General features: G+C 43.4%; 8 protein-coding genes across 8 annotated transcripts; 6 read left to right on the forward strand and 2 right to left on the reverse strand.

The window, feature by feature from the left end:
- Nucleotides 1–138: 138 nt before the first annotated feature.
- Nucleotides 139–4,152, forward strand: O0I10_009926 (uncharacterized protein; the record flags this gene model as incomplete). Its single annotated transcript, XM_058489912.1, has 15 exons — nucleotides 139–201; nucleotides 265–300; nucleotides 388–622; nucleotides 675–769; nucleotides 830–945; nucleotides 1,004–1,344; nucleotides 1,407–1,547; nucleotides 1,602–1,692; nucleotides 1,751–2,206; nucleotides 2,272–2,441; nucleotides 2,506–2,852; nucleotides 2,911–3,206; nucleotides 3,266–3,350; nucleotides 3,426–3,713; nucleotides 3,784–4,152. The coding sequence occupies 15 exons, from the start codon at nucleotides 139–141 to the stop codon at nucleotides 4,150–4,152; spliced, it is 3,129 nt and encodes a 1,042-aa protein (XP_058339272.1).
- Nucleotides 4,153–4,296: 144 nt separating this feature from the next.
- On the reverse strand, nucleotides 4,297–5,388 carry O0I10_009927 (uncharacterized protein; the record flags this gene model as incomplete). The annotated part of the gene is made up of 4 exons (XM_058489913.1): nucleotides 4,297–4,561; nucleotides 4,633–4,950; nucleotides 5,032–5,148; nucleotides 5,207–5,388. 4 exons carry the CDS (start codon nucleotides 5,386–5,388, stop codon nucleotides 4,297–4,299), a joined length of 882 nt encoding a protein of 293 aa, XP_058339273.1.
- Nucleotides 5,389–6,904: 1,516 nt separating this feature from the next.
- On the forward strand, nucleotides 6,905–9,046 carry O0I10_009928 (uncharacterized protein; the record flags this gene model as incomplete). The annotated part of the gene is made up of 10 exons (XM_058489914.1): nucleotides 6,905–6,922; nucleotides 7,004–7,176; nucleotides 7,243–7,303; nucleotides 7,375–7,432; nucleotides 7,491–7,556; nucleotides 7,631–7,720; nucleotides 7,780–7,917; nucleotides 7,974–8,140; nucleotides 8,208–8,633; nucleotides 8,696–9,046. The coding sequence occupies 10 exons, from the start codon at nucleotides 6,905–6,907 to the stop codon at nucleotides 9,044–9,046; spliced, it is 1,548 nt and encodes a 515-aa protein (XP_058339274.1).
- A 1,063-nt stretch (nucleotides 9,047–10,109) lies between these two features.
- O0I10_009929 (uncharacterized protein) lies at nucleotides 10,110–12,301 on the reverse strand (the record flags this gene model as incomplete). The annotated part of the gene is made up of 10 exons (XM_058489915.1): nucleotides 10,110–10,496; nucleotides 10,554–10,629; nucleotides 10,698–11,050; nucleotides 11,120–11,286; nucleotides 11,351–11,488; nucleotides 11,556–11,645; nucleotides 11,704–11,769; nucleotides 11,836–11,893; nucleotides 11,964–12,218; nucleotides 12,281–12,301. The coding sequence occupies 10 exons, from the start codon at nucleotides 12,299–12,301 to the stop codon at nucleotides 10,110–10,112; spliced, it is 1,611 nt and encodes a 536-aa protein (XP_058339275.1).
- A 2,912-nt stretch (nucleotides 12,302–15,213) lies between these two features.
- Nucleotides 15,214–19,251, forward strand: O0I10_009930 (uncharacterized protein; the record flags this gene model as incomplete). Its single annotated transcript, XM_058489916.1, has 10 exons — nucleotides 15,214–15,939; nucleotides 16,005–16,350; nucleotides 16,413–16,571; nucleotides 16,633–17,261; nucleotides 17,318–17,485; nucleotides 17,547–17,654; nucleotides 17,715–17,846; nucleotides 17,914–18,034; nucleotides 18,095–18,733; nucleotides 18,794–19,251. 10 exons carry the CDS (start codon nucleotides 15,214–15,216, stop codon nucleotides 19,249–19,251), a joined length of 3,486 nt encoding a protein of 1,161 aa, XP_058339276.1.
- A 991-nt stretch (nucleotides 19,252–20,242) lies between these two features.
- O0I10_009931 (uncharacterized protein) lies at nucleotides 20,243–21,276 on the forward strand (the record flags this gene model as incomplete). The annotated part of the gene is made up of 2 exons (XM_058489917.1): nucleotides 20,243–20,521; nucleotides 20,584–21,276. The coding sequence occupies 2 exons, from the start codon at nucleotides 20,243–20,245 to the stop codon at nucleotides 21,274–21,276; spliced, it is 972 nt and encodes a 323-aa protein (XP_058339277.1).
- A 127-nt stretch (nucleotides 21,277–21,403) lies between these two features.
- Nucleotides 21,404–24,304, forward strand: O0I10_009932 (uncharacterized protein; the record flags this gene model as incomplete). Its single annotated transcript, XM_058489918.1, has 8 exons — nucleotides 21,404–21,871; nucleotides 21,927–22,013; nucleotides 22,070–22,231; nucleotides 22,292–22,574; nucleotides 22,664–23,372; nucleotides 23,434–23,742; nucleotides 23,809–24,101; nucleotides 24,180–24,304. The coding sequence occupies 8 exons, from the start codon at nucleotides 21,404–21,406 to the stop codon at nucleotides 24,302–24,304; spliced, it is 2,436 nt and encodes an 811-aa protein (XP_058339278.1).
- Nucleotides 24,305–24,546: 242 nt separating this feature from the next.
- O0I10_009933 (uncharacterized protein) lies at nucleotides 24,547–26,483 on the forward strand (the record flags this gene model as incomplete). The annotated part of the gene is made up of 9 exons (XM_058489919.1): nucleotides 24,547–24,736; nucleotides 24,812–25,064; nucleotides 25,135–25,148; nucleotides 25,202–25,354; nucleotides 25,416–25,609; nucleotides 25,674–25,878; nucleotides 25,941–26,035; nucleotides 26,092–26,125; nucleotides 26,191–26,483. The coding sequence occupies 9 exons, from the start codon at nucleotides 24,547–24,549 to the stop codon at nucleotides 26,481–26,483; spliced, it is 1,431 nt and encodes a 476-aa protein (XP_058339279.1).
- Nucleotides 26,484–26,507: the final 24 nt, after the last annotated feature.

The raw sequence follows: 26,507 nt of genomic DNA on the forward strand, positions 1-26,507 counted from the left end.
CTCTCTCTCTCTCACTTCTCTCATGCCTTTTATCGATAGCTGATTCCATCAGTGCAAAAGATAAATGCAATAGACGCGGGGAATTTCTGCCAAGAGCAGGTGAACGCATCTTTCTTTTCTATTCTTTTTAATACCGTTATGGAGGCGACCATGTCTACGCGAAGTGAAATCGAAGAAGCTATTCAATTGATGCAGGAAATGGTATGTGCGTGTATGTGTAGCTATCATGTTGTGGACGTGTATTGACATTGCCATGTCTACCAGGGCATTGGTCGTAAGCAAGCAGTAAAAGCACTCTCTGTAAGCCAATGGAACGACATGGGGCCTCGGCCATGGGGAAAAAGGTGTGGCATTCTAAGCACAGCGACCAATGTATATTGAATGTAGCGATACAACTACGATGTCGGTCGAGCAGCAGACTACATATTCTCGGGAAACGCTGAAAGCGACGAGGAGGAGAGTGGCAGCAGCAGCAGCAGCAATAGTAGACGTGGTGATGATTCGACGACGACACCTATGCAACTCAATCCGTGGGAGTACGAGGATGATAAGAAATTGACTGATTCATCAGAAAACATCAGCATCGCACACTCTGACAATCAACAACAGCAACAACAACAAGGTAAGCAGCTATATCATAACCAGTGAACTTTATGACTTACAAGACATCACAGCTTATCTTGTCAAGGATTACGACAAAAAGAGACTTTCCGATACGTTTACAAGCTATGATCCAGCCATGTGGAGTATTGTTCCTGCAAGTACAACGGTAAAGTCATATCACGCAGTGCTGTGCTCGAGAACACCTTTTTGATTTCCCTTTGATTAGCCGCAGCAACAGGATTCTTCAGCACCTTTATTACCTCCAAGACAATCAGTACAATCATCCGTCACTTGGTGGGTAGATCCTTCTAATCCATCCGAACGTATCGCCAAAGATAACATGTAAGTAAATTGTGTATATACAAGAGGCATGAATATCCAATTAATAGCATATGCATAGTTCGATTGGCCTCCGACCACCTCCCTATGATTATGCCTATGTGCCTGTCATCCTTCAAACCCTCTTCAGCATCACATTCTTTCAGGATGCCGTGTTTGCTTTCAGACCCACGGCTGATAGTTGGGGTTCAACATTTGGATATTGGCGAGGAGAAGGCGAAGCAGTTCCCACTCTATTATCATCTCACACCACCACAACAACAACAGCCATTACACCTACACCTACACCTCCTCCACCATCTTACTCGTCTACATCCGATACTGAAGATCTTGGTGATGATGATGACATCCTCAAGGAACCAATCGACGTTGCACATACCCCTATATCTGACAGCGTACGAGGTATGTTGATTTCCATCATGATGTTACCATGATTGAGTATGCTTACTTTGGTTGTTATCTAGCTCTGATGGAATTACAAAAGATATTCGCGTTCCTGAGATACTCAAAACGACAATATGGAAATGTGTGCAACTTTGTGAGGGCCATGAAAACGATGCAGACTGGATACAAGTCATGGGATTCCTCTGAACCCACTGTGGATGGTAGGATGAGTCTTTCTCGTATCAACATGGCATTTTTATTTACTTGTTTCATAGGCTTCTTCGATACGTTGATGGGAATGTTTGCAAAGGCTGATGAGCATCGTGAACCCAATTTACCCAAAGAATCATTGCAACGACTCTACAAGTAAGACTCTTTATTGATCAACAAAGTACGTGATGTTTTAACATGTACTTTTCCTTAGCTTATTCTTACTCAAGGCGAAGGATAATTATGGAAATGAAGTGGATGAACAAGAATTGCTCTATCTGAACCTGCGTTATGATGAGAATGCAAGGAGGTTTCATGATTGTCTTGGTCCCATGGTGTATGATTATCATTGTGATACCGGCAGCAGTAATAGCGTATGCGAGCCGACAAACGACGATACAAGCCAGCACACCCTATCATCTGCAGACGACAATGACTGGCGATTGACAACGTTTGAAAGAGTGCCGCCCATTCTTATCGTCATTCTTGAGAACAACGTGGAGGAATCGAAACGCGCAACCAACTACATTGTTGACAAGACCATTTATCTCGACCGTTACATGGATGAGAACAAGAACGAGGCATTAAAGCGTTATCAGCAGGCATATCAATGGAGACAAGATATTCGAAAAGCAAGGATTGAAATTGCCGAGATGGGTATATCAAACTGGTGAGCATACCTTTCAATGATATGCGTAGAGACTAAAATGTGATTAAGCCGACATTCTTGGATAGCCAATCCTCCTCCTCCTCTACGACCACTACCACCATTGATAAGCGTGATATCTTGACCAAGACGATGGACTACTTTGGTGATAAGAGTGACCCTGATACGACTGCACCGATCCATGTATTACAAAAGCTGCTTGCAAGTGTGAAACAAAGGATCACCCAGCGATTGGAAGGTAAGAAAAATGGATGAAGGATCCGTCATACGACGTGTTATAATAACATGTCTGTTCTCCCCAGAGCTTTATGATATTGAACAGTCATGCCAAGAACAACTCAATACGCTCTTTGAGACGCCCGATTTTCAAAAGAAGCCTTACGACATTCGTGCACTGCTATATCATGATGGAGGAAATGGACCTGGACATTATTGGGGATATATATGGATGGAGCGAGCCAATCTACGCCATGAGGAGGAGAGTGAACAAGGACAATGGTTTCAATTTTGTGATGCTATTGTTACCCCTGTTACGGAAGATGACGTTTTCAATGAATCAATGGCACCCCTCGCAGTCATTTACGCTGATAGAGCCATGGATTCGCCTACCAGAGAAGACTTGGAGTATCACGTCCCGGATACATTGAAGGTATATAAAATGGTGTGCTCTTTTACATTCATCTCTTTTTCTAAACACATTTTGATAGGAATTCGTCTTGAAAGACAATGAGCAGTTTGAAGAATCGATAAGAGAGTATGAACAAGGCAACAGCACTGGCAACAGCAGCAATACATCGTACGATGGTGATGCTCAAGAAATTTCAATCCCGGATAGCAAATTTGCCTATCGTGGTGGCGTAGTCGAGCCGATCCATGACCACCTACCAGAGATGGACTATCAACCCATATCTGAAGATGACGATGATGAACTACGCAAATACATGAATACACTTCTGGCAACATCACAAACCTATACACCCGATGATTATCACATTATGAAAACGTGAGTCTTTATACGGTAATGAAACGAGGTGCTATGAATACTAAGATTGCTACTATTAGTTTCGAGAGCTTTTTGGCCAAGATTCAAGATTATCAGGCCCTGGAAACGTATGTTTATACCTATGCTGACAGCCATGTTGATAATGTAAGTTGTTGGGGGAGGGGTGATACTTGTTTATGTGTGGCACGCTGAAAGCTAAAGTCTTCTTTGATGACCCAGGCGCCTACCTTTTTGGAGAATGAATCACGTCAAGATCCAGTGCTAGTACCTCTTTGGGCTGAATACGATACCTTCCTCAAGATTGCGCGAATAGTGGTGAACGCTCTCGCTGCTTTTATGAATGCTGCTTATCTCGACTCCCTGTCATGGCTACTACGAGCTAAACGGGAAGAAGCGGCATGGAAAGAGCATTTGCTGCTGGAAACTGATCTTATCAACGGGCAATCAAGGCTTCAATCACTTGGCTTTGAGCGACTTGTATACACCTACGGCAAAGCATGTATCAAGGTAAGAGCAAGATAAGGGTGGTGGTGATACTTTGGTTAGGTGGATGTTTTATTCATTGGATGAACAAAAGCAATTGGATGAGGCGGCATACAAGAAAGCGTGTAGTGCGGCGTATTGTACACGAGGACTCCATGAGGCAACTATGCTAGTGCACAATGCACAGACCATTATTGGCCCAGATCGACTTGTCACCGATGAGCTCTTCAATGATATGCGTGAACGATGGCTCAAGTTTGGGGAGACAGCAAGTCTTACTTTGCAACAAAACCAGGCTGATCTCTTGAACACGTTGATCATGGCGTTCTTGGAACCAGAATACCAACATGCTGCTGCTGAGGATGGATTATTAGCGACATCACTTGATACAGAACATTCATTCGATGGTCCTTTATGGAGCGAATACAAGCGATTATGTGAAGAAGCCAAGAATACTGTATGAAATGTAGCTCGTCCCCCACCACACCCCCCACCCCTCTGTAGAGCATTTGGATACAATAACATTCATACATATTCCTCGATCAAAGGATCAAAACAAGTAATGTAACTTTATACACAAAAAAAAACAACAATGGGTATCACTTGCTTAAGATCGACTGTTGTTGGCCACGAGTTCATAAGTGCTGTGCTCGGATGATAAGGAGGATGGAGGATGATGGGGCGTGAGTTTAGGGGATCCAGACAAAGGGAGGTTATGGCGATGTGTGTTGTTGTCATCCTCGTCATCTTCACCAATCAACATGTCTTCTTCATCCTCTTCCGGTGATAATCGAATGGCTTCTTTATCGGTATTGTGCTTGACGATGGTGTCCACGATCCAGAATTGAATAATGTTCATAGCCAGTGGGAATCTAAGGATCATGTACGTGTGTGAGAGAGAGAAAGTATATATACCATCCTATCCAAAATATAGACTACTTACACAAGCATGACAAAAACGACTTGTAGTTTATAATTACCCATGGTCCATTGCAAGACCCATCGACCAAAGTCTGATAACCAAGGACATAAATGAAATAGCAGGACGACGAGTACTTTCATGAGAGCGAGACCCGTGATATAGACCGCCAATTGCTTGGACCATCGTCTGACTTGTTTTCGAAAGGGTGGATCACCATAGACACCACTTTGGAACTCATGCAGTTGTAGACGATCAATAAGCACATGATGGAATCCCTTCAAGATGGCCCATAGTATCCCCACACCAAGCGTTGTATCCACAAGTATATTCAAAAAGTACCTAATGATCCATCGACATGTTCATTTTCTCTTGGCAAGCAAGCAACGTGGGCGTGCGCGGTTAATAGGAAACGTAACGTACCAGACACAAGGATTGCTTTGTTGCCCTTCGAGACTGTCTCCAGAGATATAGGACGCTACCACATTGAGTGTGTGGATCACGATGCCGCCAAAAAGTTGTTTACTGACGTCAAAACCCCTTTTCGTAATGGTGAGTATCGTTGTTGCAAGGATAAAGAAAACCACTGCTAAAGTACCAAATGCGCACAGGCCTCTGCGGATGTTCCCGATGCCGTTTGATAATCAGTGTAGAGAATGCAGCTGCAGCCAAGCAGAGTTGAATAAATATAGCAAATGCGTCCATCAGTTTGCAGCCGGCTTCAGCATCATCATCGTCATTGGGAGGAGTAGGTGGTGGTGGGGCACGTGTAAATAGCATATGCAGGATTGTATATATAGGTGAGAGAGACAAGTGTGTGATTTGCGACTTTGTTGGTTCGGCGCCAAGGGAAGCTCTAGAATAGGCTGTCACGAGATCAAATTAATGGAACCTATCTCGCTCTTTGTTGTTATAGAGGCTTCATCAATAACAATATCATCCTTCTTGGACATCATTCTTTGTGTATCTATTATTATGCAACCTACATTCACACACGCACATGCATCATTCTACTCTCTCTCTCTCTCTTTCTCCCCCAGTTTTTGTTCCCACCCCCGACGACAATCACGCACTGCTTTTTGTTGGGCTCGCACCGACCCGCACATTACGTGTACCGTGAGAATGCCTATCGGCTGCTAACGGAAGCGTTTTTGGATGAGTGTTATATGAATACTATGAAGAAAAGTCATAAATGAGCGGGTGTGTCTGCTGCATTAAATGGGGTTCATATAAAAGAAACTCCCCATGATGCATTAGCATGGTCACCTTTATATACAAATGCTGTAATCATTGCCAGCTTTTATTGACATGCAGGATGCGATCCGATCATTCGTGAACTTTATTATGTAAACCAACGGATTTTGTGCTCTTCGGTATTGGGATTGATCGTAGGACCGGTACCACATGGCAAGCGTATTATCATCGTTACAGCCCAAATCTCCCGGGTTGCTCCCTCCCTCCCTCTCTTTGATACGTTGCTTCGAATTCGGGCCAACGTTACAATACCTTCTGAGATCGCATACTCACTCTTGTATTATTATTTCACTTTAACCACCGGTTTTACATATACTGTATAGCCCCAATGTCGGATATTGCCGCAAAATACGTAAAGCAAACCCCGTGGGAAATGGAGTGGGTACAAGATCTCTGATCATCGTAACCATAATCCTTCCCCACCCCCCCCTCGTACCTTGCTCACAATGAGAAAACCAAAGATTGACAGCCTATCAATGACACACACTCACACACACTCTGTGCTACTATTTTTCATTGCACCAAGAATCCTCGGCTGGTTCCTTGATCCACAGCATTGGTAAGCTATATTGCAACTCTGTATCTTTCTTATCAGTAGCTGTCCTTTAAGTCAGATAGCAAGTTGATTCGATGTCAGAGCGATCCAATCGCACTGCCTGAACTTTAATTGGGAAATGTTTTGCCCTAAATTCTACATAAAAGTCCATTTCATTGTATTCTGTAAAATCAAACATGGCCTTGCATGCCCAAACAAGAGCAAAAAAGATGAATCTATATGATTAGGATGGATGAGTGAATGTGGAAGGTCACACTTGGACATTTTGGCACACATGCCAAAAAACCTTTTGTCTCTAGCTAAACACAAATCAAGTTTTTTAACCCTTTTTGGAACAGTGCGGGGTACATCATCGTCGTCCTTATCGCCCCCAGGTCTCACAAAGGTATCATATAGTTCTCCGCGCTCGTGAGCCGAGCTTCACTGATATATATATAACACCATTCGCAAAGTATAGATGTTATTAGGTTTGCTGGAATTAGAAGGATGTCGTTTGATACCAAGGTAAAAGAACGCTCATAGCACCATCACCCCCTCCTATAAACCTCTTCCTTTACTCACCCATCATGATGTCAAAATAAAAAGAGTGAAAAGGCTGGCAAAACGATTGATGTCGAATCAGTACCATCCACCGATGCCAATGATCAAGACGCTCAAAGGCTTGAACATCTTGGTTACAAGCAAGAGTTTAAACGTGAAATCAGTCTTTTTGTCCTTGCTGGTTTCTCCTTCTCGACCATGGCTGTATTACCGAATTGGTAGGATCCACCATCAACAAATGATACTACATGCATCCCAAATATTAAGACTTGAGCTTTTTTCAGGCTGATCGGATTTGCTGGCACAATGGACTCTGGAGGCCCAATGTCCCTATTCTGGGGTTTTGTATGTACAATGCTTATATGTGGCCTTGCTAAGCACCTTGTTGCTAACCCATCAATGACGATGATGATTAGATTGTTGCTGCTCCTTTTCTTTATTGTATTGCATTGGCTATGGCAGAGCTGTTCTCCGGTAAATCATCATCTTCGTTTAACGTACAACTCGATTTAACACATAATTGCTTCTATAGCCTTCCCCGTATGTGGCGGTGTCTATTCGTGGAGCTACCTTCTTGCTGGTCCAAAATGGGGCCCACGTATGTTGTTGTCATCTTTTAAATTTTTTTACCAGTTACGTAACGACAATACAATAACACTTGTACGTTTATAGTTATGTCCTGGGTCACCGGCTATATGATTGTCGCCGGTCTTCTTACAGCCAACATGACCGTGGCCTATTCCCTATCCGAATACATCATTGGTAAACATGAAAAGATTACTCATCTTGAAGCTTTCTATATACTCACCTTTGATGTATAGCTCTTTCAAACATCTTAAATGTGCACCAAATCAATAACCAAGGCGCCAACGTCGGCTTGTACATTGCTGTTCTTTTGTTGGGCCTTGCCTATTGCTCTCTCGGTATCAAATTCAATGGCTACCTTAATCGCTTCATGAGTATGTATCAAAGAAGCACACTATCACATGATGCGATGTTAACTTTGCAACCATAGTCTTTTGGGTGCTTATTGGCACAGTCATTGTGGTCATCACGCTTCCTGCTATGGCTGATACCCATCCCAGTGCTCGTTGGGTATTCACCGAATTCCGTAATGCCACCGGTTGGGGCAATGATGGTCTTACTTTTTTGCTTGGCATGTTACAAGCCGGCTGGACTATTGTATGTATCCATTTAACATCCTCTCATAAGCTTGTTGCCTTTATTGACTTTGCATCCTACATCATAGATTGGTTATGAAAACGGTGCTCACCTTGCTGAAGGCACTGTCAATTCCGAGATTATTGGTCCAAAGGGCATTCTCATCAGTGTCACCGGTGCCATTGCCCAATCCCTTATCTTGTGTGTTGCTACCTTGTTTTCAATCCAAGATGTTGAAGACCTTATGAACTCTTCTTTCCCTGTGGCTACTCTTTTTGTACGTGCCACCAATACAAGTGTTGGTGCTTTCTTTATGGTGATCTTGATTGTTGCAGAATTTGGCTGCTTGGCCAATACCATTGTTGCCCTTGGAAACCTCATGTGGGCTATGGCTCGTGATGGTGCCTTGCCTAATCACAAGTTTTGGTACAAGCTTGAAGGCTTTGGTGATAACAAGGTGCCCATTCGCATTTACACCTTACAAGTCGTTATTTGCATTGTGCTCATCATGCCGGTAAGCATTCAATCAAAGCTCCATCCTTTGACGCAAATGATTGACATCATTTATTATTATAGACATTTGGTAGTGAAGTCTACTGGTCCGCTATCATGAGTACCGCTGTTATTTGTGCCAACATTGCTTACGGCATGCCCTATGTGTGCCGCTTGATCTGGAAGCGAAAAGGCATGGTCAAGGGCCCCTTCGACTTGGGCCGCTACAGTATTCCAATTAACATCGTTGCCGTGCTTTGGATTCTCTTTTTTGCCGTCATTCTCTGTATCCCTACCGTGAACCCGGTCAATCCTGAAACCATGAACTGGTCATGTCTAATGCTTGGCGCCGTGTTTATCTTTTCTCTCTCTTTCTGGTTCCTTGGCGGCAAAAACACTTTTAAGGGCCCGGATCTTAACGCCGAAGGTCACTAGCTTAGACAAAAAGATACTCTCTTCTTTGTATTCATGTTTTATATTCCTTTCTTGACACTTGTGTTTTGTATATTTTCTTATATCCACCAAATTCTGGCTGTGCCGATATATAATGTATAACGTTTTTACTATTATACGCCATTCAGCTTATGCAACATGGTAGCCATGAGTTCATATGGTGTTTTCTTACACCAATGTGATGACGTCTCTTTATGAAATAGAGAAGAGAGTTATAATAATAGCAGCGCTAAATACGTATACAACCCACGTTGCTCAGTTAGAATTACCGGCTGTATGACAGAAAGTAGCGAGCTACTTGCACGTGAAGCTTCAATCTCCAACAGGATCGCTGAGTGGGTCGCTTTTGCGCCTACGCTTTCATAATGAGTGTTATCGAACAAGTCGAATCCAGCATTGCTACTTAGGCTTGGGATGAAAAAGCTGTTTTGTAATGAGCTTGTTATTCTCAATCATACTGGACCAAGCTTTTGTTACAATCAAGCAAGTGCTTGTGAGCTATGATGTTGATAGGATGCATCAAGCATTTGTAGTACACATAGGCCAAGGTCGCATGATGGGATCAAGCACGTTGGGATAAAAAATTTACCTAGAAACAAAGGGCGATGGTTGCTAGGCAACGTGTTGCCTTGGAGATAACACGTCACCAGCTCCTCCCAAGTGATGATTCATGCATTTGCTAGTCGTCATGGATCATGTGCTTGTTACACATGCGCTGTCAAGCTTCCTTCAAAACTCGTGTGACCATGTGCCATAGTTTATTTTACATTCATGCATGAATGAGCCATAATGGTATCCATAAAAGGCTCCAAGTAACTTGGTTACCAATGATGCTGCAGCTTTCTCACGCTATGATCCAGCACTCCAAAAAGAGGAAGGAATGGCATATAGCTATTTTGATTGTATTTTTGCTTTTATATACTGGGTTTTTACATACATAGAACTACTACCGGTTATAAAGGGTGGAGGGATACACATATTAGCACATGCTTGTGATTGATGGATATAATACTAATAAGAGATTCTTTTAAAGAAGAAACATCATCTAAGAAGCTTCATTCGCCTTGATGTCATCTTCAGTCGCCATGTTGCCCAAGGTTTGCATAGGACCCTTGAAAGTCTTTCGGCCACCAACGAACCAAAAAGTGAGTGCGAAGATAAAGACGGCACCAATCATCAACGAAGCCCAATTCATGGTGACAGGCTCAACGGGGCTAACGCTTGGGAAACACAAAATGATGGCGAAGAAGATGACCCAAAGAACGGCGACAAAGTTGATAGGCACGCTCCATCGACCAAGATTGAAAGGACCCTTGTGTACGTGATCACGCTTCCACACGAGACGGCAAAAGAATGGCATACCATATGCAACGTTCACACAAATGACAGCTGTGCTCATGATAGCAGACCAGTAAACTTCACTAGCGAAGGACTACGTATGAAAGCGTGAGCGTCAGGAGAAAAAAAAAGCATATGAATCAATGCATACCGGCATAATGACAACAATGCAAATGACAGCGACCAAAATAAGAATGCGTAGAGGAGCTTCATGTTTGCCTGACAACCTATAATGGTGACAACAATAAGTCCCTTGATATCAATTGTAATCACATGTTATTAAAATGACACTTACTTGTACCAGAAGCGATGATTAGGAATGCATCCATCACGAGCCATGGACCAGATCAACTGGGCGACAGCAAGGAAAGAGTTGCAAAGAGATCCAAATTGAGTGACGAGAAGAATGACAAGGAAAAATGCAGTCAACGAGGTATTTCGAGTAGCACGAACAAAAAGGACGGCGATAGCACCTGCAGGTGTCTCGCTTTGCAATTCCTCTAAATCTTGGATTGAAAAAAGAACGGCAATCGATACAACAAGGGCTTGAACAATACCACTTCCTACGGCAATCATCAAGCCAATAGGACCGCTGGTGCTGGCATTGCGAGTACCTTCAGCAATTTGAGCACCATTTTCGTATCCAATCTATATGAGTTAAGAAAAAAGGTGAGCTATTACTGCTATCATTGTGTAGCATTGAGATGAGGTATTTACCAAACACCAGCCTGCTTGAAGCATACCAAGCAAGAATGTGATGCCTTGATTCTTGTAGCCCGTAGTGTTTTCGAAAACGGTGAACACCCATTCAGCTGAAGGATGCGTAGGTGCCATTGCTGGCATGATCACCACGACAAGAATGGTACCGATGCCGACCCAGTAGACTAGTAGAAATGAATGGTCTTAGGATGCACTTCATGTATAAAACGATTGGTGTCGAATGCATACTCATAAAGTAATTAAGATAGCCGCTGAATTTGATGCCAAGGTAGGAGTAACCGACACCGATGATAAGGAAAAGAATATATAAGCCAACAATGGCACCTTGATTATCGGTCTGTTGAACGTTCATGACATTGGCAATTGCTAAATGGGTTGTGTGTGTGTGTTAATTGGGATAACGTATGAAGCAAAAAGGAGATGTAAAGCTTACCAATGACATATTCGGCCATGGTGTAAGCGAGAGTCATCAATACAGACAACAGTCCACCCGTAAAAATGTATCCACAAAGCCAAGACATGACTGAAGATGCATGAAAGTTAATGGCAATGCTACGATTAGCGGTCAAAAATGCACCTACTTGGACCCCATTCAGGTGAACTTAGTAAATAACACCACGAATAGACACCACCATTTACGGGATAAGCTATTGAGGGGGGCACACATTAAAGTTAGCAAGCTTCATTGAATCACGTGAATAGCGATCGCGCACCTGAGAAAATTTCGGCCATACTTAAAGCGATACAGGAAACAAAGGGAGCAATGACAATCTGTGTTACGCGAAAAAAGTATGAAAAAGCATGTTCTGGAATATGAATCAGGGCAATCCTTGGTACTTACAATACCCCAAAACAAGGACATGGGGCCGCCTGCTGACATTGTTGCCGTAAGATTTACTAGCCAGTTTGGCAATACTGCCATTGTGGAAAATGCAAAACCAGCTTGCACCATTAAACTGACTTCACGAGTAAATTCTTGCTTGTAGCCAAGCTCTTCAAGCACACGGGTATCGTAATCTTTGGCTTGTGCTGATTCAACGGCATAGTCGCTACTGCTCGACGTTTCAACTTTGATGGATGTTGTATCAACCGCTCCCTGGTGAATCTCGATTTATTAGCAACAACGTGTGGATCATCATCATTGTTGTTGCTGCTCACTTTGTTATTATTATCTCCCATCACTGATGTGGTATGTATGTAAAAAGAAAAGGTCTACTAAAAGAGGTGAATTAATGTGTGGACCTACTTTTAAATGTACCGCCTGAGAACTTTGAGCATGACCATATGACGAACAGCATTAGTGATAAGGTATTTCTTGTACGTGTGGATCCTTCTTGTGGAGTTGTACAATATCCTTATGAAGATGGCTTCCTTACTTTTTGGGATTTGACATTTTTCCCATGATAGCAAACGGTGGAAAGCCTCACTTATAAGGGTGGATCACCGACATTGGCGCTTATCATTCGTCTACAGGGCTGATAGGGCTGATAGGCTAGATACCATGTTCACCAATCAAACGACGATGAATAAGCGATCGAGCATTACACACATACACTATACAGTGCCTCACATGTTGCACCAACCAATGATGCCCCATCACGATTCGATCGTATATGTCAAAGTTCTGCGTGTAATTATTTCTCTCACGGCATTAAAGTTTACTTTTTTTCTTTGACCTATACAGCTCTTCAATGCATGTCGTTTCCCCCCTTGAACACACCTAAAAGTAACATCAATGTATACATGTGAAATAATGGATCAAGGAAAACCCCTCATTTCTCAATGCGTGGTGATCTTTTGTTGCTGCATACAAAGGAGGAAGATCCAATAGGTTACACAGACAAACCAGGCAGTTGGGAACGGAGCCTTATCTCCGCTTAGCGGACCAATGCAATGATAATGGCTACTTTCGGTCACGCGACTCCCCCGAGAGTTTAGCCCAAGATGAGACATCCTAGCCAGTGTCCAATTGCTAATGAATAGACACTCCCAGCCGCTATAAAAGTGATGGGGTTTAGAAAGTTCATTGTAGACTTGTTTATATATGGAAGCAATGGCACTTTTATTACTACATAGTTATCCTCAACGGTTATAGCAGCCTTTCTTTGTAATTGCTGACCTCAGCCAAGGCATCAACAAAGGATGGGACGAGCCGAGCTTTCATGGTTGGGAAAAAAGACATCAAACATGAGACCATTGTTTTCGTACATGCATTCAACAATGAATGGCCTCTTTGTGTGTGCATGATCGACAATGAAAAGTTTTATTATGACAGAAGAACGAAAATGATACAGGAGCCTTATAATGGTAGAGTCAACCTTAGACCGTGGTAATGATTTTTTTTGGCTACCGCGTGGAAAAAATGCCGCTCATTTCGGGCAGAGCCTCCTCGTCAATGTGCATCGAACTATGACGTCTCGTGACCAATGAAAGGATCAGGAAGTCCTGGTGGCTGTGCCTTGTTCTTCTTGGGTACAGACTTCTTGGATAATGCTTGTGACGGTAGCTGCATAATGACGTGTTCGTTTTAAACGTATCACCGTTTCCTTTATCCAGCACATCGATAGTTGTATTGCATTGGTGCTACGTCTCCTCACATACATCCATCAAAAGATCCTCTGTTCCTTCATGGTCCCATATTTGGTATTTGGTGATTCATAGTATCCATGGCAACGAAGCAAAAATGCATGGTTGTGGTATCATGATTGAAATGAAGAACGCTGTATGAAATACCATTCTTGATTTTGTATACGTGATACGGTCAATGAAGGATTAACTCATTCAATGATTGGACACGGGGTGTGTAGGCTTTTTGGTGGCGGTTGATATGCCTTGGCAAAACACTGGCAAAAGAGGCTTTGTTCACATCCTTGAAGAACGCACGTGATCAGCCCACGGAGTTTGCTTGTTGAGTTGAATTATACCTGCCACAAGGATAGATCAAATGCCGCACACAAAGACAACAATGAATACATGCCATGATAAAGAACTATAGGATCAGGGGATCACAAAGGCAACAGGGTGGTCAACCACCGTCTACGAGTACTATGGTGGTAGGAGCTACAAACATTGGCAATTGATAAATCCTTCTACATACAACTAGGATTTCGGTCAACAGCCAAAGAAGGGAAACTTTTTATAGGTGACGTATGTCGACAAGCTACCGATACCGGATTTTGTATATCAGCTTTTTCCTGTCAGCTACAGTACAAGCTTCACGCCAAGTCCAAAAGACGTATTGCCGCGGGCTACCATGTTTTTTTCCCATATTGCCTTTTCTTGGCTTTTTCAAGCTTGCGTTTCTTGTATCAACAAGAGAAATGTGCACCACTCGCTCTCACGTCTTTTCATGGGTAATCAGAATACAAGATGTGATAGCGGTAGTAGCGTGTATGGCATGTTAAAGAAGAGTACAAATGCAAGATTTTTGGGTGACAACTACAAGCTATTTTGCTGTCACGTCAAAGAAGCAAGATTTTCGATGACCGCGAGTATGCTTTATTGCTACAAAGAATAATCCAAACTACGTTTAGCCATGAGGCAACTATACCATAGTTTTTATGCTATCAATGCAGAAATTGCTTTCCGAATACCCGTGCAACAATGGGTTGGGTGGCTTCTGAAATTTCTATTTATCTTATTGCTCTCGCTTTGACCAGCTAAAAGTCAAGATTGCCTTGTCAAGTTAAAAGACCGCTTTCGATGCAGGGTGAAAAGATAAAGCCCTGAGTATGGTACACAGCCACACGTAATGGATGATATCACGATGCCAAGCTTAGTAGGCGAAGCTAATGAAAAGATCCGCTATGAAAGACAATGTGTGCAACGAATCTACTGGGCTTGGAACAAGGAAAAAGAGAATGAACAAAGTGAGAGAGGGCGATGAGCTCATGTGATCAAAAAAAGAAGTGGCCAAAAATAGACCAGCGACGAGAGAGAGAGAGAGAGAGAGAAAAAAAAAGGGCAGACAGATATGGAGTGCTGATATTCTTTCTCTCTCTCTTGGTGCCTGTAAATAACATCCCCTTGTTCCCCCTTTTCCTCGCTCTCTCTTTTTCACTAATAGAAGGAGTGCCACACACGCTCTTTTCATGTCAAACATTCCACATCGTGCCTTGGGTTATACACCTGTAGATCGAGGAGTCTACGATCCACAAATAGATCGGTCAATACCCGGTAATGGTGGTGGTGGTGGTGGTCCTCCTCCTCCGGTTCCTCCTCCACATCGTCCCCAACAACAACAACAACAACAACAAGGATTACCTCATGCACCTCATTATCGACAGCCACCTCCACAACAACGAGGCCAACCTATGCCACATGGTCCTGGTAGGCCTATGATGAGACCCGGTGCTACTGGACCCACACCTCCTCCTGTTCAATATCGACAAGCAAGCGTAAGTCGTGCTCGATCCTTGACACGTCCAGAACGTCAACGTCCTCGTCAAGGGATGATTCGATCTCCATCACAACAACGTCAAATGCAACAACAACAACAGCAACAACAACATGCAGGTGGCATGGTGATGGCAGGTCATCCTTCTCAACATCACCATCAACAACAACGCATGAGTCAGGCGCATCATCTTCAACAACAGAGAATTCGACAGCAACAAGCAGCTGGTCTCAGTGCTCCTCTTCCACCTCCTGTACCTGAAAAAGATGACCTTGAGGATGATCCGGCAGTGAAGCCCAAAGTGTTGACGAGTTGGTGGTCTTGGGTAGCGTTTTTGGCGACCTGTTGTATCCCATCATGTTGTATCCGTATCGTCTTTCGGAAACCAAATGCGTTGATGCAGCAAGCTTGGAGAGAAAAGGTAATGTTTGTGTATAGATGTGCATGCTTTTTACTATGCTAACGTGATCATTACTTTTACAACAGCTCACCCTTGTGTATATCATTTTACTTCTTTGTGGTGCACTTGCCTACGTCACTTATGGTTTACAAGAAACCTTGTGTCCTGATTCCATTCAAAACTTTCCTTATTCAACCATTGTGGACGGTGAACGGAGACCTTTTTATCGTGAGAATCCTCGTGTTTATGGCACCATTTACGACATGGACACCCTCAAGGAATTCTTTGCTTCCAAAGGCTTGAACCTTACCAACGATTATGAAAACATGGAGATTGGCAGCATCTTTGATGGTGATACAAAGGGTAGCTGCTCCGGCTTTGATCAAGGAAGTACAACCACCTTGGGTGATTGCAAATTGGATAGTCCTTATGGTAAGTTGGAGGAGGAAAAGGTATCATTGTTCCATGTACTCAACCTCTTTTGTTGTATTCAGGTGGATCAATCACAACCAGTGATGGTAAATGCTTATCGCTTGCTGAACTCCAATCGTATACTTCACCTGTTGGATCGGTGGCCTTTGAATGGATTGATCTCAGACCCAAAGGTGACGATGATCTCGGCGATACGGATCTTGTCGTATTGGGTGATTCGGGTATGTGCATGTGTGTAACCCTCATATTCATTGTTTGTATACTGATAAACAACAACTTTAGTCCTCAATTTGACAAAATATATCAATGCTAATACCCCCTTCTTTGGTGATACTGTGGATACTGCTTTGCGAAACAATGGGGGCAATGATGCGTCGTATGCTATCTTATACAGTGCTGGAAAATCAACACGCGATTGTCTGCTTGCACGTTATCGTGCCGGATCCATGGAGACTGAAACGGGAGGATGTATTGCACGCACCATTGTCATGAACATTATGTTTGCTGTCATTATCACCATCATTGTTGTCCGCTACTCAATGGCTTTGCTTTTCCAATGGATCATTGCCAAACGTTTGGTAAAACCAGGTGGACGTTCGAATTGGCTTGCTTGGCGTTCCATCAAGGGAGGAAACGATGACCCTGCCAACCACATCCCAGGCCCATACAACAACTATGGACCCATGCGTGTCGCAGGCACCAATTCATCAGCAGCTTCTCTCAGCTCAACATCATCAAGAACAAATTCATCCACCAATGCTTCAGTCACTGGCCTTGGCGGTAATCGTACCGATATTGTATCCACCGAATTATACTCCATCATGCTTGTCACTTGCTATTCCGAAGGCGAGGATGGTCTTCGTACAACCATGGACAGCTTGGCAGAAACGACATACTCCAAAAAGCACAAGGTATATGCATATAATGGATTGTCAAATGCGTGATGACCTAACACAACATGGCATAGTGCTTCTTTGTGATTGCTGATGGTATGATTACGGGTGCTGGAGAGACCAAGTCTACCCCTGATATCGTTGTCGGTATGATGGATCTTGATCCCACCATGTCCAATCCAAAGCCATGCTCGTACCTTGCTATTGCCGATGGTGAAAAACAACTCAACATGGCAAAAGTGGTAAGTATTACAAAGGAATTTAAAAGTTTATCAAGATGCTGAGCATGATTTGACGTATTAGTATGCCGGCCATTACAAGGGCGTTCCCTGTATCACCGTTGTAAAGTGTGGCACTGAAGAGGAGCAACAAGGTGCAAAGGCTGGTAACCGTGGTAAACGTGATTCCCAGGTAACAACAACATTTACAGAGATGCCACGAATCCCAAGTTGACAAAGATGATGTTCGTAGTTGATTTTGATGTCCTTCTTCCAACGCGTGTTATTCAATGATCGTCTTTCCGAGCTTGACTATGAACTCTTTTGGAAGATGACCTGGTTAATGAAAGGTGTAACCCCAGACAAGTTTGAACTTGTACTCATGGTACGTTGATCCAAAAATGATGACTACAAAAAAAAACTCATTGCCTTTTTTGTATGGCATACTACAGGTGGATGCGGATACCAAGGTTTTGCCTGATGCATTGACATACATGGTGGCTGCCATGGCCAATGATATCACTATCATGGGCTTGTGTGGAGAGACACGTATTGCCAATAAGCGAGCATCCTGTAAGTTGAGATTTGAGGAGTGGAATTTGCTGTGTACTCACACTTCATCCACGTTTTCAGGGGTTACCGCCATTCAAGTATTCGAGTACTACATTTCTCATCATTACGCCAAAGCATTTGAGTCGTTATTTGGCATTGTCACTTGTTTACCTGGCTGCTTCAGTATGTTCCGTATCAAAGCTCCCAAGAATGGTGCATGGGTTCCTTTATTGGCAAATCCCGACATTATCCTCGAATACAACCAAAATGTGGTAACCACGTTACACGAGAAGAACCTCTTGTTGCTTGGTGAAGATCGTTTCCTATCAACGCTCATGCTACGTACGTTTCCCAAACGACAAATGATGTTTGTTCCTCAAGCACGCTGTCGAACGATTGTCCCGGATGAATTCAAAGTGTTATTATCACAACGTCGTCGATGGATCAACTCTACTGTACACAACCTAATGGAGCTTGTACTTGTATCCGATCTTTGCGGCATTGCATGCTTGTCAATGCAATTTTCGGTCTTTGTCGATTTGATTGCAGCTCTCGTCTTGCCTGCTGCTATTGTCATGACGATTTATCTTATCATCAGCTCGGCTGTATCCGGTGATCCACAATGGCAATCGCTTGGTTTGCTTATTTGTATCTTGTTCTTGCCCGGTATTCTTATCGGTATCACCACTTTCAAGTTGATTTACATTTGTTGGATGTTGAGTAAGTGATGATTTCTCTCTCGTTGAATCGTGCCTTTGTATTTACATGAGCTTCTTGTAGTTTATATTATTGCTTTACCCATTTGGAATTTTGTCTTGCCGCTCTACTCATTCTGGCACTTTGATGACTTTTCATGGGGTGCAACACGTATGGTTGCTGGAGAAAAGAAGGACAAGGGCCATGGCGATGCAGAAGGCAAATTTGATTCGTCTCGACTTGTGATGAAAAAGTGGGAAGATTGGGAAGCTGAACGAACCGGTCAACGTGTCAACAAGAATCGAATGACGCTTAGAACGCCTATGGATGCTACGCCTCTTGCATTTGACGGTAGTCGCCCATCATCAGTAACACCATCATTGACACCTCCTGCCTTTGGAAACATGTTTAATGACCGTAAAATGTATGGATCTTCGACACCCTCCCTCTCAACACCTTCAGCTCCATCAACACGACCATCCACACCAACTCCTCCATTACCACCGTCTCATCAACAACAACAACAGCAACAACCTCGTTGATGATGCAACCTACATACATAATCTATTTAAACATGCATACAAAAGACGACGATCCCCATATTCAAGCATAGAGAACCCATGGCTTTTTATTCTCTTTCTCTCATACGTCTGTACAGATATAACCCCCTATAAAAAACGTGTATAAATGGCATATTGGAATGTTATGCAAAGATTGAAAAGGACCACCTGGCCTAATGGGCGGGCTATGTATCATAGCAACCATAAACAATGTATCGATCTTTTATCACTCTTTGTTAAACAAAAATGGTAGCGACGCAAACATCCAAGGTTTAATGCGTCCAGTGTCGTGGTGGCAAAGCTTCTTTGTAACCATGTGAATGAGAGTTCACCTTTATGATTATTATTAGCCTTTCATTAGTATCCTTTTTCATTGTTGTCGTCGTCATTGTGATCTTTGGCTGTTTGTAATAAAGTAAAACCTAATCGTATTCCTTGATGAGTCACATACTCATACGCAGTTACAATTGAGTGTCAAAATTGATACGATATGTGTACCTGGTTGACGAGTGTATGCTGAATCAAGGCATGTGAATGAGAAAGTCACTTGCCATTCCGTTAAGATACGCTTATAGCACCTTTCTCAGTGGGCGTAATACCCTCCTTATAAATAGCGCCTCATGCCATCCCCATGTCATTGGGTATATGTATCTACTCTGACAGATGTCGCAATTTCTTGCATAAAATTGCAAAGTTTTTGTGTCACCGCCAATTAGCAATGATGTTTGTTTGTTTCAATCGATGATGCACATTACGTAGAAATGATGTGTGAGTGGTGGCTATTAGCCGATAACGACTCTCTGGCTATTATGGTAGCTGCACGTGCGCGGATTGAAATAGGGAGGGGAGGGGGGTGGTGGTGGCTAAATATGAGGGTGTTTGTTCTTCAGAGCCCTAAAAAACAAATCTCTTTCGCGAATTCACCATTTTCTCCCAAGGATAAAATATCACTCCAAAACGTAACGTCTTCAACATGACGACCTTGAACAACAGCAATCCCACTCAACTTGAACGACGACCTAGTGTCCATCGTACCCTGATTGCTTCTAGAACAGTAGCCGATGTCCTTGCGAGTGTCAAGCCGCCAAGAACCCGAGAACTTGTCGAACTGCCCTCAACGGCAACGATGGAAGAAGCCTTTGATGTCCTTTTAGCGCATGACATTCTTTCGGTTCCCGTATACCAACAACTGGATGGCAACAAGAAATACTTGACCATTGTCAGTGTTTTGGATCTGCTAAAGCTACTCAGCGTAAGAAGAAGGTTTTCATGCAAAGCGTGAGAAAAAATTTTCAAACAAGCTTGCTGTATTAGGGCGATGCCGGGGAACGTCAGGTGCTTCTTAAGCCGCTGAGTGATGCTATTGGATTGACCCAAGAAAGCTCCAAGCTGGTGACCGTGCGACCTGCCGATACGCTTGAATATGTAATGCAACTCTTGAGCCAACATGGTAGCCATCGTGTGCTTGTTCAAGCTGAGGATCAATCACCCGTGTTGCTCTCACAAATGGACGTTGCACGTTATTTGCAAGCTCACAACCATGAACTCGGCAAGATCCTTGACTTGACAACCCCCACCATTGTGGAGCATGCACGTATTCGACGTGGGAGTCCACCTACAGGTGATGTCGCCAGTATCACCTACCGCATGACTGCCATGGAAGCCTTTCTCAAGCTTGCTCATTCATCCCTCGGTGCCCTTGCCATCGAAACGGATGATGATGAACACCTTCTTGTTGGTGAAGTAAGCCCTGAACAATTACGAGGATTGAATCGAGAACGATTTGATGCGTTGCACAAGCCCGTTGTCATGTACTTGAAGAGTCGCTCTGGAGACGAGTTGCAACCCCCATTGACATGCCATGATCGATTCACCTTGTCTCAAATCATGACAGCCTTTGTCCTTCGTAAAGCACATCGTCTTTGGTGGTGTGATGATGAAGGCCATCCCAAGGGTGTGATCACTTTGACTGATTTGATCGGGACATTTTTGGATCAAGTCGTTTGATCAATGCTGCTGACACGTGATCTTTTATGACAATAACAATAAACCATATCCATCACCATTGTTTGTTTTTATCCTTTTCTTGTTGCTTTGTTGTCTCTTTCATTTTTTTTTCTTTCATCTCTTTTTAATGACCATTCATCATCAACCATCATCAACACCATCCCATGCTACAAGCTCTTCGAGTAACTGGCATCCGCCACCACCACCAGCACCGCCACAACATGCCCCGCCACCTCCTCAGTCGTTGCAGCCACAATTGATACCACCGCAACAATTACCACCAGGCCCGTCATTCCAACCGCCATTCCAACCACCTTACTACTACATGCCGGAATGGCCAGGTTTGGCGCCAGCAAGACAACCGAGACGCTATCACACAGTACGACGAGTACCTTTAACCAAGGGTAACCTTGTTCTTGATTGTCCCGTACCCGTACAATACCTGCAATCTACACCACGCAGAGCTGGCAGTGAATTTGAACAAATGCGTTACACCGCCGTAACGAGTGATCCAGCAGACTTTGAATCCTATACGCTTCGACAAACTTCATTCAATCGTGCCACAGAGCTGTTTATTTGCATCACCATGTATAATGTATGATAACAGTGCACACGTTTAGTGATTTACTCATATCATCCTTTTCTATTAGGAAGATGAGGTGTTACTAGCAAGGACATTACACGGTGTCATGAAGAATATTTCACATTTATGCAGTCGTAAACGATCACGCACATGGGCAAGTTACAAGTAGTGATGGAAAAAAGCCAATGGGGCGCTAACTTTATAACATAGGGAAGTGAAAGTTGGTCAAAGATAGTTGTCTGCATCATTGCCGATGGGCGAGAAAAGATTCATCCACGTGTCCTTGATCTTTTATCAGCGTTGGGCGTCTATCAAGATGGTGTGGCCAAGAATTTTGTGAATCGTAGGCAAGTCCAAGCTCATTTATACGAGGTACGCTGGATCTAAAGAGGGTCATGGATACGATGGCACTCACCTTTTTGTGCCTAGTAGTTTACAACGCAGCTATCCTTGAACCCTGATTTGAAATTCAAAAATGCCATGGATAGCATTGTGCCAACACAAATCTTGTTTTGTCTCAAGGAGAAAAACCAACGTAAGATCAACTCCCATCGCTGGTTCTTTCAAGCCTTTTGTGCCCAATTGAAACCTACCGTGTGCATGCTACTCGATGTTGGCACACGCCCTGGACCATCCTCTATCTATCGTCTATGGAAAACATTTGATATTAATCGAGATGTTGGAGGTGCTTGTGGTGAAGTGCGTGCCATGACAGGTAAAAAAAAAGACAAATCCTCTAGGTAGGGAGTGTTCTTTCTTCTCACCAAGAAGCACACACACACACACGCGTGTACGTACGTATAGGTACAGCAGGAATTGCCCTCTTGAATCCATTGGTGGCAGCTCAAAACTTTGAGTACAAGATATCCAATGTCCTCGACAAACCACTTGAATCGGTGCTTGGCTACATTCAAGTCCTGCCTGGTGCATTTTCAGCCTACCGATACAAGGCTCTCTTGAATGATGTCAATGGCCATGGCCCCCTTGAAAAGTACTTTTTGGGTGAAGACCTTCATGATGGTGCAGCTGCTGCTGGTGTATTTGAAGCCAACATGTACCTTGCCGAGGATCGAATCCTTTGCTTTGAACTTGTAGCTAAAAAGGATGCGAAGTGGGTCCTTCATTATGTTTCCAATGCTTATGGCGAAACAGATGTCCCCAACGGTGTACCCGAATTCATCTCACAACGTCGAAGGTGGTTGAATGGCTCCTTTTTTGCAGGCATCTATGCACTTTTTCATTGGGGCAAGATCATTACGACAAAACACTCCCTGTTGCGTAAAATGTTGCTTATCATTCAAGTAGTCTACTTGTTTCTATCATGGCTCTTTTCATGGTTTGCATTAGCCAATTTCTTTTTGTCTTTCTATATCTTGACACGTGCCTTGTCGACAATGACAAATCCACCCTTTGATCGAGAAACGGCAAACAATGTCCATGTCGGACTTACCTATGTCTATGTGGTGTTGCTCATTGTTCTCTTTCTTTTTGCCATGGGTAATCGACCTCAAGGGTAAGTGCACGTTATTTACAAAAAGGGATCATTCATGATTGATAGGATGATGATTGTATAGATCCAAGGGTGCATATACAGTGATCATGGTATTCTTTGCCCTGCTGATGATATATATGATTTTTGCATCGGTGTGGTTAGCGTATGATGCCATTGACCATGCGGTGAGCACGAGTACACTCCTCACGGACGGATCCTTTCGTGATATTTTGATTGCCGTGGGTGCGACCTATGCTATTTATTTGGCGGCCAGCTTGCTGTTTTTAGATCCGTGGCATATGATTACGAGTTGTGTACAATATGTGCTCATGACACCAAGCTACATTAACATTCTCAATACCTTTGCATTCTGTAACACTCACGATATCAGGTGACTATACCATAACAACGTTTTTCTGAAACATGTGTCTTATATCGCTACTACCATTGTACATAGTTGGGGTACCAAGGACATCACTCTTGTGGCGACCGATCTTGGTATTGTTGAATCGACACAGCATGGACAAGCGGATGTAGCGGTGCCTGAACAAAAAGATGTCGGGCTGTTGTACGAGGAAGCATGCATCAATCTCCAAGAACGTAAACGGGATGAGAAACATGAACCGGATCCAAAAACCAAACAAGAGGATTACTATCGAGCGTTTCGAACACGTCTTGTTACATCTTGGATATTGAGTAATTTGATCTTGGTAGCCCTTGTAACAACGGCACAGACCTTGCAGTGGTTGGGTACGTATTTGTGTAATGGGTCTTTTTTTGTGGTACTCTTAGCGCGGGGCTGACGGCTAACCTGTTACCGATCGGCAGGTGACTTTGATCAACGTACAAATGGCTACATGGCCTTTGTTCTATGGGCCGTTGCTGGTCTTGCTGTTTTTCGCTTCATTGGCTCGGTTATCTATCGCATCCTTTCTATCTTTACTGGATCATGAATAATAATTGTCATTCTTTTATATACATACATTCATACATACATGCATTAAAAGCGGGTCCATTAAAGATGATGTGTATATGCGTAAACTAATTGTAACACGCCAAGCGTGAGGCTCCGTATATGTCAAGCGAAACTCATTCACAACGTCTCCGCCGATTATCTCCCGTTATTCCTTTTTCTTTCTTTCATTCTTATCTCTCTCTCTCCCTTTCTCTCTCTCTTTCTCTTTCCCCCCCTTGAATGACAGCTTTGCCTTTACGAATACGCACTTCGCTTTTCGCCCTCACTTCATTAGCTTCCTTGATTCATGGCTACCCAGCAACGGCCATTGTTGCCTCTGATGCCGAAAAGATCAGCTATGGATCGGCCGAGTTTCTAGAAAAGGTATTCATTATTATCTTTCTAGTACTCCTTGGCGGTGTATTTGCAGGTGCGTTGATGACAATTGGATGGTCGGTCGGTCAGCCAGTATATTGAATTAAGGGGTGTATGGGATGATTATTAGGTTTGACGTTGGGTCTTATGGGCCAAGATGAAACCAACTTGCACGTCCTTATCGAATCTGGAACCCCAAGTGAGCGAAAGAATGCCAAAAAGGTGCTTGCGTTGCTTGAACGTGGCAAGCATTGGGTCTTGGTTACTTTGTTGCTATCGAATGTGGTCATCAATGAGACTTTGCCAATTATCTTGGATGGTGTTCTTGGTGGTGGATGGCAAGCTGTTGTGATTTCTACTGCTTTGATTGTTATTTTTGGCGAGTAAGTACCGCTGAGGGGGAGGAGGGATTGAAAAAGAGAGAGCCGCTTATTCATTACTGCTGTATAATAGGGTTATTCCTCAATGTAAGTAGGTGGATCGACAATGATTGACAATGGCTCACTTATCTCCGCTGCAGCCATCTGTGTCCGTTATGGCTTGGCAATCGGTGCAAGAACAGCTTGGATGGTCCTTGTGCTCATGTATGTCATGTATCCCATTGCATATCCAACGGCATTGCTTTTGGACTATTTCCTTGGTGAATCCCATGGCACAGTTTACAAAAAGGCTGGTAATGTTAACAATGGATGGTATTGGGAAATTATCATGTTGACATGGTGATTTGGTGGTAGGTCTCAAGACTTTGGTGTCCCTTCACCAAGCAGTGGAGCCATCCGATGTCGAAGCACTTACTTCGGATGAAGTGACGATCATTGGTGCTGTCCTTGATCTTCGATCGAAACCGGTATCACAAATCATGACCCCCATCCGTGACGTATTCATTTTATCAGTGGATGATATCCTTGACGAGGCGCTTGTGGACAAGGTAAAGTAATCAAACATCCCATTGGCTACTACGCTTTCTTTATTGATCGATGTGTGGTGGGTAGATTTTGACCGCTGGCTACTCGCGTATACCTGTACATGCTGCCGGTGAAGATACCAACTTTGTTGGCATGTTGTTGACCAAACGTCTCATTACCTATGATCCCGAGGATGCATTGCCAGTATCCAACTTACAACTCAGCACTTTGCCCGAGACTGGCCCTGATACAAGCTGTTTGGACATTCTCAATTTCTTCCAAGAAGGAAAAAGTAAGGTTTTCTTTTTGCATTGTGTATCAACTTGATATGTCTGACATTGAACGTTTTGCCAGGTCATATGGCATTGGTTTCAGATGATCCTGGAGGTCAAAGCGGTGCTATTGGTGTGATTACTCTTGAAGATGTCATTGAGGAACTTATTGGCGAGGTAAGGAAGATGAAAAAAATACGCGTTACATGCCATGAAACTAATTGAATGATTAGGAAATCATTGATGAGACGGATGTCTATGTTGATGGTAAGATAAATGGGTATACATGAAGAGGAGGAGTTTGGTATCTAATCTTTTGTGTGCTTTTACAGTGGCCAACAAGGTGCGTGTGGTGCGTCGTCAAGTCACCAACAGCAGGAAATCCAATGCCCGTCTCCATTCAAGATGGCGTAAACGACATTCTCAACCAGGACCTATCAAAGAATCGATTGTGCGTTCCATGTCTACACATTCTGTATCCAATCCTCATCACAACAAGGTCGTGGAGCCCTATCAAAAGACGTATGGTGCCATCACGCATGGTGTTCTCTCTTCATCGCCTTCCAATGGTGCACAACAACAACAACAGGAACGTCATCCTTTGTTGACCGGTTCTCCAAAATGAAATTAGTAGCATTTTCAAAAAGAC

Source organism: Lichtheimia ornata (assembly GCF_029851405.1).
Source record: "Lichtheimia ornata isolate CBS 291.66 chromosome Unknown scaffold00062, whole genome shotgun sequence".
NCBI classification, from domain to species: Eukaryota; Fungi; Mucoromycota; class Mucoromycetes; order Mucorales; family Lichtheimiaceae; genus Lichtheimia; species Lichtheimia ornata.